General features: G+C 37.4%; 1 protein-coding gene across 2 annotated transcripts in view; it reads right to left on the bottom strand.

The window, feature by feature from the left end:
- RPF2 (ribosome production factor 2 homolog) overlaps window positions 1–13,759 on the bottom strand; it is a 46,292-nt gene that overhangs the window by 9,945 nt on the left and 22,588 nt on the right. For both annotated transcript variants that reach the window (XM_027853584.1, XM_027853589.1), the window contains one exon: window positions 2,406–2,508. In XM_027853584.1, the coding sequence (XP_027709385.1) occupies window positions 2,406–2,508 (103 nt within the window). The remainder of the gene's footprint in view (window positions 1–2,405; window positions 2,509–13,759) is intronic.

The following is a 13,759-nucleotide window of genomic DNA, read 5'->3' as shown; positions in this document are numbered from 1 at the left end:
TAGTCTCTGGTTGTACAATGTTCATTTACGTATGATGAATTCTTTTATGGTTCCCAGGAAGAGGTAATTGACCCTATACATGTAAATAGAGTTACTCATCAAGGTCAGACGAGATACTATTAATATCACTTTATATTCAGAACTCCTTTAACCTAAGCATCTTAAAAGACATTAATCCTTACAACTAACAACTAAGTCATAAATGCAGGAAGTACCATTACTATTTATAGGGAGAAATAGCTTAATAGTTCTGTATGAAATAACAAGAGACAAAACAAGGAATTTCCACAATGAGCTTATGAGAATGCCTCCATTTTAGATTTACCCCAGGTATTTCTGCAATCTCCCTGCTTACCCAATCCTGTCCACATCATCTATTCATTAACGTTATACCATGTTTCCTGTAATTATATTCTATTCCGAATGCTTTCTCCAATTGAATGATGTCCTACTGTTTTTCTTCTACAAGTGAACTTTCACAAAAACTACTAAGAGAATACCTTAATAGAGAATATACTGAAAAAGCTAAAGCAGTGCTTGGTAACAAGCTCCCTTTAGGAAGCTTGAAGTATAAACTACGAATCATCTTGGCATTTCACCTGGCTGCTTCACACATTTATTGATTTCCTGCCTGCAGCAGAATTTCTCAGCACTACACTTCCTCATGTTTTATGTCAAGGTTAACAGCATACAGGTATTACAGCCAACACAATAGTCTCAGTTTCCTTAGCTGGATCATCAAATAGACCCTTCCCCCAAATGTGGTGTGTTCCAAGAATCCATGTTGGACTTTCTTCTCTCTATGCTCTTTGTAATCTCTGCTCAATTGGTTTAACTATAATCTCTATGCAGATGACTCCCAGATCTATCTACACAGCTTTAGCCTCTTCTCTGAGCTCTAGTCCCAAACACCAACTGCCTCCCAGACTGTCCTACAGGGACAGGCCTAAGGACTGGATCCAATGTCATTGGTATAGGCAACTCTTTCTACCAAAGAAGGTCTGTACCTTCTCTGCCACTGAGAGTCTTAAAGAGGTACCTATGGTACTGAGAGAATACAGGACACACATACAGTTAGTATGTGTCAGAGATGGGCCACAGACATCTCCTAGGCTATCTCTAACTCAATAAGACCAAAACAGAACTCAGCAGCTTTCTGTGAAAGGTCACCCCTTTTCTGAACTTCCTGATTTCTGTCGAGGGGACTAACATCTTCCAGTCATGCAAATGAGCATCCTCAGTGTCATTTTTTTACTCCCCACTCACCCCATATATTCTACAATTTGTCAAGTCCTATGAATTCTACCTCCATAACATCTCTCCCATCTGCCCTCTTATCTCTGGCTCACACTGCCACCACCCTAGTCCAGGCCCTCACCCCCTCTCTCACCTGAACTATTGCAGGAACCACCTAAATTAGTCTCCCTGCTTCAAATTTTTTCCTCTCTCCATTTTCAGGCCTTTGAAGCCCTTCACAACTTAGCTCCAGCCTTCTTTTGCAGGTTTAATATTCTGTTCATGCACTTGAAGGTTCTGTCAAACTGGCCTTCTGACTGCTTCTTCCATGGGAAACTCCATCTCTCTTCTCCCTGCCTCTGCAGAGAACGTCCTCCACGCCTGAATTCCACTTCCTCCTTACCTCTATCTTTAGGAATCCCTGTTTTCTTCAAATCTCAGCTCAAACACTACTCCTATATGAAGCTCCTAATTCTTCAGATTTTGCTAGTGCCCCACTTGCCCCAAATTATATTTTGTTATTATATTATATATTTTATATATATTATGTTTGTACACATTGCCTCTTGAGAGAATATAAGCTCCTTGTGCAGTGACTATTTATTTTTGTCCCTATTGACCAGTACTGTGACTGATAAAGAGCAGAGACAACTGCTTCCTGATTGATCTGGAATTAGTTTCTTGGAGTAAAACTTAAAAAAGACTTCAAATTTTTGGTCCCTGAGATTGAGTGGATGGAAAAAAACAGCAGCTTTAGTTACTGAGTTATTTTCTAGTTCCTTCAGATCTAACCTTTGTTTAGCTCAGGGTTTGGAGGTTTAGGCTGGGCCTAGAGAGGGTGGCTTAGAGTTCTTTATCTTTAATTTCAGTCTATAAGGGTGAATGATGAGGCCATATAAAAAACCAGGGTGGTCTTATGGTTTTACTAAAATTTCAGGCTCAAAGAGATTCTATACTGGGATGTATCCCTCCTACTGGCAACACTGAAGGGGAACATAAAACATTCTGTTATTTTTTAGTGAGTTAAGGCAAGACACAACCAACATATAGCACAGAGCTGGTACCCCACACATGTTCCACAAAAGCCTGTGGTCAATTTGAGCAGTGGAAAATAAGCACAAAATATTCCCCCTAAAAATAAATAAAAACATGCTGAGACACACACTTACTTATAGGTCCGAAAGTAAATCTTCCCATCCAGTGCAGTGAAATGCAAGACGTACTCTAAACCAGCGAGACGAATATTTGGTACTGTAGGGCCTCTGAAGAAATCTAAAAGCAGAATGGGAAAAGGACCCACATGTACAAAAATATTTATAGCAGCTCTTTTTGTGGTGGCCAAGAATTGGAAATTGAGGGGATGCTCATCAATTGGGGAATGGCTGAACAAGTTGTGGTATATGAATGTGATGGAATACTATTGTGCTATAAGAAATGAGAGCAGGAAGGCTCCAGAAAAACCTGAAAAGACTTGTATGGACTGATGCTGACTGAAGTGAGCAGAACCAGGAGAATGTAACACTAACAACCACACTGTAAAATGACTAACGTTGACAGACTTAGCCCTTCTCAGCAATGCAAGGATCTAAGATGACTCCAAAAGTCTCATGGAAAATGCTATCCACATCCAGAGAAAGAACTATGGAGTTTGAATGCAGATCGAAGCACACTATCTGCTATCTTTTTTCTTCTGTTTTGCTTTGTTTCTTCTTTCTTGTGGTTTCTCCTATTGGTTCTAATTCTTCCTTTCAATATAACTAATGTGAAAATATGTTTAATAGGAATGCGTACGTAAAGCCTGTATCAGATTGCATGCTATCTTGGGGAGGGAGGGGGAGAAAACATTTTTTAAAAAGTTTATGAAAGTGATTGTTGATAAATCAAAATAAATTAATAAAATATAAAAAAATCTAAAAGCATATTTCATGACAGTAAAGAAGAATCTCAATAATGAAAACTTTTTTTTAAAATTCAGCTACAAATGGAACAAAACCATCAGCATGAGAATGCAATTTATTCTAAACACAAATCTAACAATAACATGAATATCAGAAAGATAACAGGTAGTACAAAGAAAAAAAATCCCTGATTAAGCTTCACAAGAGCCCCTTCTAGCTCTTAATCTAATGACTCTCTGTGGTTAGTTCACTGAATCATGCTGCTTTTCAGTTTTAATGCTCTCTGCCAATACTTGGCATGGGGTCGAAAGTCATGTTCATCATGGACGTTAGCTTTAAACAAAAACATACAAAAACACAAAAAATGCAGTTGACAGATGTTTTTCTAGCCTAAGCAGACATACAGGTTAACTAAAAAAAAAGTAAAGTGTTATATAAATTCTTGTCTAAACAACACTAAATGCTGTGTAATCATAATGACCAACGCTTGGTCCCCAAAATGTAATGCACTGTATATAACATCAGACTTTTTGAGTATGCTGGTTAGTTTTGCTGAACTTTTTTTCCCCTTCTTCCTTATTATAAAGGGATCACTTGCTTGGGAAGGGGTGAGGGAAAAGATACAGTAGAAAATATAGGTGATATAAAAACACAAGCTGTGGTAAAAATGTATTTTAAAAGAAAAGCTAGTAACCCAAGGTGACCTTTATGATAAAGGGGAGGTCTACACTAAAAGTAAGCCCCCCAAAGGGTTTCCAATTATAGAAGAAAAAACTACAGTGTTTTAGGGAAAACATTTGAACAAGACTAGACCGAGAAAAATACAATCCTGCCCACATGCAGAGTCTCTCTTCCCGCACAGAAATCAGGGCAAATAGAATAAAACAATCAATCTCCCAAGAGAACATCAAGCAAATTTCACGACTAATAAAGAGAAGGTATAGGATCTTGCCCCAAATTCACCATACCAGAGCTACCAAATCAATAAAGCTCTGCTAACTCAGTGTAATAGTATCATCACTGAGGTCAGTTTTGTTCTGGGAACAGTAAATATTTCCCTCTACTCTGAGACAGCAGAACCATTTTCAACACATGTTGTTTTCCTAAGTTTTTTAAGAATGAATGATGGATTAAGAAAAATACTTGGGAAAATAGAATCATATTTTCTACCAGGCAAAAGACTTTAGACATAAAATAGCTTGTGGGTCTGTGTCTCACAAAAGTCAATGCTTATCTTCCCTTCAATGACTGATTGCCCCGAGAACTAAAATTTCATTAGAGTTCATGGTACTTCAAGATAATAGAAAAATATACATAAGGGAAAAAAGGGGAAGAAATATTTGAAAAGTACACCAGTAGCATAAGTGGCAAATTTGCCCAATGGAATATGAAAGTCTGCCTAGACCTAGGGGAAAAAGAAACAATTCTTAATATTTGTAGTCTTGATAATTGTTGATTCAACAAATATTCATCAAGTGTCTGCTCTATGGGAGGGGGGGAGGTATAAAAACTGAACCCTTAAAGAGCTTACAAATATACTAAGGAAGTTAAAACAACACAGAAACAAAAATAATAATATAATCCAAATAGAAAGAGAGGCAGGAACAAAGGTTCCAGGTTGGAAAAATAAGGGGTACTTTTGGAGGAATGAAAGGACCACAGTTTGGAAGAATAAAAAAAAGAGTGGTAGGAATAGTTGATAATACAGGGAAGGCATGTTGGGAATGAATAGTAAATTCAGGGGACTGATAGTGAAAAGCATGCCTTCTGCCTCTCTTAGCTGAGAGGTTCTAGAATATTAATGTAGAATGACGCGTACATTTTCAGACAAGGCCAGTATGTTGATTTGCTTTATTTTACTGAATTAATCTATTACAGGTTCCACTGTGGAGAAAGAAGAGTCATTAGGAGATAGCAATAGTGATATATTTTAAAAGAGTGTCAATAAAACCTTTTTTTAAAGTAGGTTTAGAGTCAGATCATAGAAGACCTTGAATACCATTGACTATCGACTTTATTTCTCAGGCAATGGGAAGCCACAGAAAGTTTCTGAGTAAAGGAAGCTATATGATCAGAACCATGCTTTAGGAAGACTGACCTTGTATTAGTCCACAGGGTTGTTTGTAAGAAGAGAGAAAATCTGGGGGCAGCTAAGTGGCACAGTGGATAGAGCACCGACCGTGGAGTCAAGAGGACCTGAGTTCAAATCCAGTCTCAGACCAGACATTTGATACTTACTAGCTGTATGACCCTGGGCAAGTCACTTAACCCTCCAACTGCCTCATTATAAATAAATAAATATGTATGTATGTATGTATGTATGTATGTATGTATGTATGTATGTATGTAGGACTGGAGACTAGTAAAGAGGCCAGGCCTGAATATATGGATTTGAAGCTGTGAAAACAATAGTAACAGCTGGCATTCAATAGTGCTTTAAGGTTTACAAAGAGCTTAATGTACATGATCTCACAAATGAGGTCGCCAAGGGTAATGAAGTAAAGAGAGAAGGAGTATGATGAGACAGAATACTGAGGAAATCTAATGAGGAAATTTATTTAGGGGGAAGGATGAAGAAAAGAGAAGCAAAGGGGGTAAGAGTAATGAGGGGTAACAGAAGAGTCAAGATGGTGCAGGATCACAGAAACCAAGGAAACAGAAAACTTCAACTAAGAAGAATGGACAGAAGTGTCAAATGCTTGTGAGAGGTCAAGGAGGATGAGAATTAAGCAAGTAGGTGAGCACTACTACTCCCTGGGAATTTTAGGAGTAGAAAAAAGATGAGAGGTGGGACAGCACCACAAAAGAATATGATAGAAGGCAAGTTGTTTACCATTTGGTTTTTAAAAATCCACAGTGGATTACACATATGAAGAATTCAGAGAAACTTGGAAAGATTTATATAAGTAATGCAGAGTAAAAACAAAAAGCAGAAAAAAAAGAATAAACACAATAACTATAACAATGTAAATGAAGACAATAATAAAGGGTGACAAAATTCATGCCAAATACAACAGACAACACTAGTACCGAATTACTCAACCAAAAGCATACCATCCTTTCTTTCTGTTAAATAGTAAAGCATCAAAGTAGAATAAACAACATGTACTATCAATTGCTAGCCACTCTTTTAGGTAGTTTTGCTTAATTTTTAAAGTAATGTGCTTTGTGGAGAATTTGTATGTTTAGGATTGGTTAGTTGAGGGGCAGCTAGTTGGCACAGTGGACAGAGCTCTGGCTTGGAGTCACGAGGACCTGAGCCAAAACCAGTCTCAGACACTTGACATTTACTAGCTGTGATCCTGGGCAAGTCACTTAACCCCAACTGCCTCACCAAAAAAGTGGAAAAAAAAAAAAAAGGACTAGTTAGTTGTGATAAAACAAAAAGATATCAATGTAATTTATAACGTTTGGTTAAATAAAGAGAGAGTAGATCTCTGTGACAGCAGATGGCTAGTTGGTTTGCATGGAGAAATAAGTGCAGTGTTTATCTAATAAGACAACTCTTTCTAATTTTGTCTGCAGAAAGTTAGAGGTAACAGCCTTACTCAGGGGGTGCTGTTAGTTATTTCCCCACAACACGAACATCAAGAAGAGCTCAATCAAATGTAATAGATACATGAGGATGAGAAGATGATATCTTAGGGAGCTCCCAACCAAGCAGATAAAAAAAAAAGTAGTACCCACACACTTTGTGGTATAAAGTTGAACCATATACTTACATATTAAGAGTGCATATGGTAAGCAGATAGAATTCAAGATCCCAGAAGATTGTCTAGCATGAACACGCACAATAAAGACAGAAGGGATTCTCAGTTTTTCTTTAATATAATCACTAGCCAGGCCAGCTAGGTGACGCAGTGGATAAAGCTCCAGCCTTAGAGTCAGGAGGACCTGAGTTCAAATTTGACCTCAGACACTTACTAGCTGTGTGACCCTGGGCAAGTCACTTAACCCCATTGCCTAGCCAAAAAAAAAAAATTGATCACTAGCTATAAGTGACTGCCCAGAGAAAAAACTGTTTACGATCTTTTCCCCTTCCTATCACCATGAGTTCATTTGCACAAATCTGTATAAACTATACACAAATCTACCCTTTTCTTATGCTTTTATATTTTAAATTATCATGTGGTATCATGCATTCGGATCTAATGCTCCTTCTTTTTTTTTCCCTTCTTCCCCACTCTACTCTCTCCTTTTTTCCTTTTGCATCTCCTGGTCCCATCACTAAGGAGAGAGCCTCTGCCAGTACTTCCTGGTCAGTTCTGCCATCTGGTGGCTGAATCAAAAATAACAATATGACACAGAAGAGGCAATTTAGATTTTTAGACAAACTAGCAAAACCCTCTGCTATAACTAATTTCAACACTGATGAAATATGGCACTGATACCCGAGTAAGCCTTCAAATAACTGAAAACATAAATGTGACCACAAGACCAAGAACCAACAGTCTGACAGCTGCTAAAAGTAATGCAATCTTAAAACTACATCAACGCAGAATCAGAGTAAGGACAGGCGTAACAGTGCCACTCTCTGCTCTGCCATGGGCCACAAATGGAACAGGCAGTCCTGGAAAACACACTTTTAGGACCTACGCTGGCAAACTAAAGAGAATTCAGGAAGGTTCATCTTCTTTCTTGGTCCTCTGCTCTTTTTTTTAGCATACACCACAAAAGATCTAGACCCTCTTGTATAAGGAATGATCAAAGAACTGCTGATGTTTCGTGTACAGGGTAGAACTAGGTCCACATATTGGGAATCACAGGGAAATATCGATTTTTGGCTGAATATAAAAGGAAGAAATTCCGCTTCTGGACAGTACAAATGTCAAACAAGCTGCCTCAAAAAGCAGTGAGCTTCCTATCACTATAAGCACTTCCAACATTCCTGCTGAGGCTGGATGACATTGTTTCAAGGCTATTGTAGAAGGTATTCCTGAAATGAGAAAATGGATACATCTGACAAATTCTAAAGCACCTTCTCTATCTCTAAAGGGTCTATGATTCTATAAATGGCTCCAAATAATTTTGTTGTATCAATTATATAGTGAAATAAGGACTACTACTTGAGGTTTTAGCTTTTCTTCATTATAGAGGCAAAAATACATCTGTTCACATTCTGTGGCTTCCTATTGCTTACTAAGTAAAATTCAAACTCCTTTCCTGGGTACTCAAAACCCTTCACAATTCTCATTCACACTCTACTTTTCTGGGCTTATCTCAAATTTCCTCCCTCTATACACTCATGACTTACCCAAACTACCACTGTCTACCCTTCAAACATGAGCTGTATTCTGCTTTTGCCCATACTGTTCCCTACGGTTAGGAAGCCCTTTTCATCAACCTCTTCATGCCTGGAAAGTCCTTCTCCATCAGTCTTTTCAAATGTTAAAACCCAGCACAACTCAAATGTTACCTCTTGCACTGAAATCATCTCTGATCCTTCTAGTAAGGTTCTCTCAGATATAAGACAGGACTTCATTTTTTCACTCTAAAATCAAATGATATGTTTGTAAGCATTTAGCACAATGTCTGGCACATAGCAGGTGCTTAATAAATGTTTGTTCCTTTCCCTATCCCTCTAAAATAAAAGAGTATATAAGTGCATTGTAGGGCAACACTGGAAGAATACTGGTGGTAACAAGATGAGATTTTGTGGCTGTGAGCAGCTTGAGTTCTCTGTAAGTGTATAAGTTTCCAAATGTAATTCAGAACTAACTCCGCTGCCTATTAAATTCTAGGCTGAACTCAACAGGATTATAAACAAAACAAATTACAATGAAATAATTTTATATATACAAATACATGTGTTAATATATACACACATGTTTTATATATACATATGTGTGTCTATGTATAAACACATTATCATTTCTGAAGAGAATTAATGACATCACAGGGTGATATCTTGATTTGGGTGTGAATATAAACAGATATACAGATACACACATACGGAAACACAAGACAATAGAGTCCTAGTTTAAGAAACCCTGCTACAGAAGGACTGACTCACAGAGAAAGCCTGAAAACATTCTGGGGCTTGATGCAATCAGCACAATGTTATCTGCAAACAGAAGCATTTGTAGAACTTCCCTGTAAATAAGAAATCCTACTTCCACTTGGACTTTGCAGAAGCCATCATCCATGACACTGGTAAATATTTCTTCCTATTTTAAGTGTTGCATTTGAGAATAGTTCAATGACCTGCTATTTCTATGTCTGCATCTGTCATAGAATCTTGTATTCTCTTAATATAGTCATGGTAGAAACCTTTTTTTTTTTTTTTTTTAAAAAAAGAACTTACAAAACTGAATTTTGCTCTGAGTCAAATGCTCTGTTGTAAATCAAATAGAAGGATTTTCTGTTTTCTCATATAGATCAGTCAGGTGATGTGTCTATAAAGATATGAACTTCTAGGGAAATCAAAAATGAAGGGCTGTTAATTCACTTCTTGTGACGCTTTTAAAAATTCATTCTTAAAAATTTTGTAGAGATGAGAAAACTGAAATAGAGTTGATAATCTCTGATTTTTTTAAGCAATTTTAAAAATTATTTTGGAATCATCTCAGATATCATGAAAATTGACCTTTAAGTTCCCTTAAAAGTTGTCACCTCCTATACACATTTCTCTTACACTGATCTGGTCAGACCTAAATTCTTTGTCCCTTCATCTTAGAGGTGCCACTGCCACTTCTTCAAAAGGAAGAGGGAACTGAAATGGTGTTCCAGTATCACCAAAAAGAAGAGATCTGAACATCAATGATGAGACTGGATCAGAATAAAAATGACAAAGATTTGTTTCATTTCCCATTTCTTTTGGTCCGTTCAGTTTTATCTACAGATGTTCTTTGGTTGGTCTGGCTTATCTGAGTCTCATATGCAATGCTCTTTACAGCTTTCCTCTTTTCAGTGTGGGAATGTAGTTCCTCCTTGTTATTTTCTGTTATCTTCTGCAGTAATTTATAAATGAGATTGTAATCTAAACCCACACTGTTCTTGACTGCAATATATCTGTTTGGTAACGATTCAATTCTGTTTTTATTATGTGCCAGGACACTGTGCTAGGGTCCACAGACATAAAGGACAAAACAAAACAGATCTTAATCCCACAGAGTTTACTATTTTCTACTGGAAGACACAATGTATACCCACAAAAGTAAATAGATAAAAAGAAAGCTAAGGATTCTATAAGCCATAAGTGAGGAGGGAGAGCATTCTAGGCATGGGAATAGTAGATGTAATGACAGTGAAGATAGAGATGGAATGTCACATACAAGAAATAATGCTGAAGGGGAAAAAATAGTAATAATAATACTCCATAATAGTAATAGAAATACTCTGTATTTTAGGTACAAATCTGCCAGAAATAATTTTTATTAACTTATCAGTACTCTTCATGACTTCTGGCCAAGCTGACTGCTCAGGTCACACATGCCAGTAAAACACTAATGTTCAAGCCAGACTGAATAAAAGATCCAGAAATCTGATGACTACATTGATATCTTCTACCTTAGAACTACAACAACAACAGCAACAATAAAAAGGCAGCCAAAAGCTCATCAAGAGGCCTTATAAGCCTCACAGGAGCAGCATCAGTCATCACGGGGCCACTGAACTCAGACAAGGACAGCCCAGGCCCAGGAGCTCTTTGTTCCCTACACTAAGTCCTAAGATATCTGAAGATCTAACACTTTGATCATGGAAGATCCAGGGACGCCTAAACCCAGGTGGTAAAGATCAACTCAGGAATCTATGGAACCCTGAACAAGACCAAGCAGGGCTAACCACTTCCATCCAAGAAGGCAGTCAAAGGAAGTACCTGCATGTGGCACAAAGTCCCAACTCAGGAACTAAAGCTAAATAAATTGGTAAAAAAAATACCAACCCAGATAAAAAACTATTGCAAATCTGACTTTGTAAAATCTGCAAGCAGAGACCCAAAGGGGGGAAAAAATGGATTGTCCACAAGGATTTCCATATGAATACCTAGAAGAAATAAAGCAAGACATCAAAAGTGCAATGAGAAGTATGGAGGAAAGAAATGGAAGGAGAGTAAGTATCTTAGAAAAGGCTAGTGTTAAACTTTTCTCAAGAAATGAAATCCCTGAAAATTATAATAGATAATAGACTAAACAAATCCATGATAGCAAGAAATAACAGAAAAAATCAAAAACCTGAAAAAAAAATGGAAGTAAATATAAGAAATCTAATATCATAAACAAATGATCTGGTAAACAGGTAAACAGATAATTTAAGAATCACTGACACCACCCTCTCCCCAATAAAAAATCATGGACTAGACACTATATTTCAAGAAATCATAAATGAAAACTGCCCAGCTCTAAAACTGTCTTTCTTATGGTCCAGTAATATTCCATTAACATTCATATACCATGATTTGTTTAGCCATTTGTTTAGGACAAAGTTAATGTTAAAAGAAACCACCAATCCTGAAAGAACACAAAAAAATGAAAAATCCTTAACAATGGCACAGCCAAAAGCCCACAGTTGAGAAAGATGCTGCTAGCAGCCATAAAGAAGTAGAGTTCAAATATCAAGGAATTACAGTCAAGATCACTCAAGATTTGGCAACTTCTACTAAAAACAAGAGATTTTTAGAATACTATATCCCAGAAGGCAAAAGAGATAGGCTTATAACAAAGAATAACTTACCCGGCAAAGTGGGTATCTGACAGAAGGGGGAAAAAATGCAACAGAGGATTTTCAAGCATTTCTGATGAAAAGACCAGACCTGAATAAGAACTCTGAAATAGAAACCAGAGGAATCTAGATTTGAGCTGTTGGAAAGTCTCTGATACTATAGTACTAATATTCTAATGGGAGAGGGGAAACAAGTGTCTTCAAAACCTTAATGTCTCAAAGTGTACTGAAGGAGATATAAGAAAAACAGGTGGGGGAGGAGTAGTCATTCTGTTCTGAGTCTGAAGAGGGGAAAGAGAAGGCAGGGTACAAAGACAAATGATATACAAGTGGAGAAAAAAAAGGGGGGGTTGCAATTTGCTGATTTTCATAAGCAGGATTTATGAGAACATACAAACATGGAGGACAGGAAGAGGGAGTGAGCCTCGTTATCTGAAATGGGCAAACACACACATAAGCAGTTCAGTGTAGAAATACATCCAGCCCTACAGGAAAACAAGCAGTGATATAGATGGGGTACGGAAGGAAATTAATAAAGAGATTAATACTGAGAGGTGGGTTTGCCAGGGTGTGGCTACTTTGCATGTTATAGTTTCCTGCAGTCACAGGTGAGAGTTGGACGACAGGTGGACACCTGTGGATGATCAGCGCCAAAAAGGGTTCACTAAGCCCTCACCAGGGAGGTGCTAGTTCTCCTTGAATATTCCATACACCCCTTTAAAAAATTAAAGACCTATGAGAAGGAGTGCTGACATGGTGGAGCTTGTAGTGGTGGTGGAAAGGAAATGCTCCTCACAGTTCCAAGGCAGAAAAGAGCACTTGTGTTCACTCATAGACCAGAACACAGGCCAAGAAAGGAGTAAACACCTCTTCTTTGATCTTACCATCTTGGAAGAATTGAAAATTTATAGGTCCCTAGAAGCACCTCTGAAAACAGCTGCACAAAACCCCTGAAACTTGGGACAGTACATTCTCCACATTGGAAGCAGACCCTACCTTAACAAAGAGTTTATAACTCAGGAAATTGGCTGGGATTATGAGCAAACCGCAAAAAAAAAAAAAAAAGTAAGACCACAGAATCTTTCTTTAGTGACAAAGAAGATCAAAATATACAAACAGAAGAAGACAACAAAATCAAAGCTCCTACATCCAAAGCCTCCAAGAAAAATATGAATTGGTCCCAGGCCATGGAAGAGCTCAAAAAAGATTCTGAGAAGCAAGTAAGAGAAGTAGAGGAAAAACTGGGAAGAGAAATGAGAGTGATGCAAGAAAATCATGAAAAACTAGTCAACAGCTTGCTAAAGGAGATTCAAAAAAACACTGAAGAAAACAACAGGCTATTAAAAAATAGCCTAACCCAAATGCCAAAAGAGGTCCAAAAAGTCAAAAAGCTGAGAATGCCTTAAAAAGCAAAATTGGCCAAATGGAAAAGGAAGTCCAAAAGCTTACTGAAGAAAATACTTCCTTAAAAATTAGAATAGAGCAATTGGAAGCTAGTGACTTTATGAGAAATCAAGACATTGTAAAACAAACCCAAAAGAATGAAAAAATAGAAAACAATGTGAAATATCTCACTGGAAAAATAACTGACCTGGAAAATAGATCCAAGAGAGATGATTTAAAAATTATTGGACTATCTGAAAGCCATGATCAAAAAAAGAGCCTAGATATCATCTTTCAAGAAATTATCAAGGAAAACTGCCCTGATATTTTAGAACCAGAGGGCAAAATAGAAATTGAAAGAATCCACCTATCACCTCCTGAAAGAGATTCCCAAAGAAAAACTCCTAGGAATATTGTGGCCAAATTCCAGAGTTCCCAGGTCAAGGAGAAAATATTGCAGGAAGCCAGAAACAAACAATTCAAGTATTGTGGAAACACAATCAGGATAACACAAGATTTAGCAGCTTCCACACTAAGGGACTGGAGGGCTTGGAATATGATATTCTGAAGGTCAAAGGAGC

Source organism: Vombatus ursinus, unplaced genomic scaffold (assembly GCF_900497805.2).
Source record: "Vombatus ursinus unplaced genomic scaffold, bare-nosed wombat genome assembly UNPS02000582.1, whole genome shotgun sequence".
NCBI classification, from domain to species: Eukaryota; Metazoa; Chordata; class Mammalia; order Diprotodontia; family Vombatidae; genus Vombatus; species Vombatus ursinus.
The sequence above is the reverse complement of the archived record's forward strand: the minus strand, read 5'-3'. Positions and strand labels throughout refer to the sequence as shown.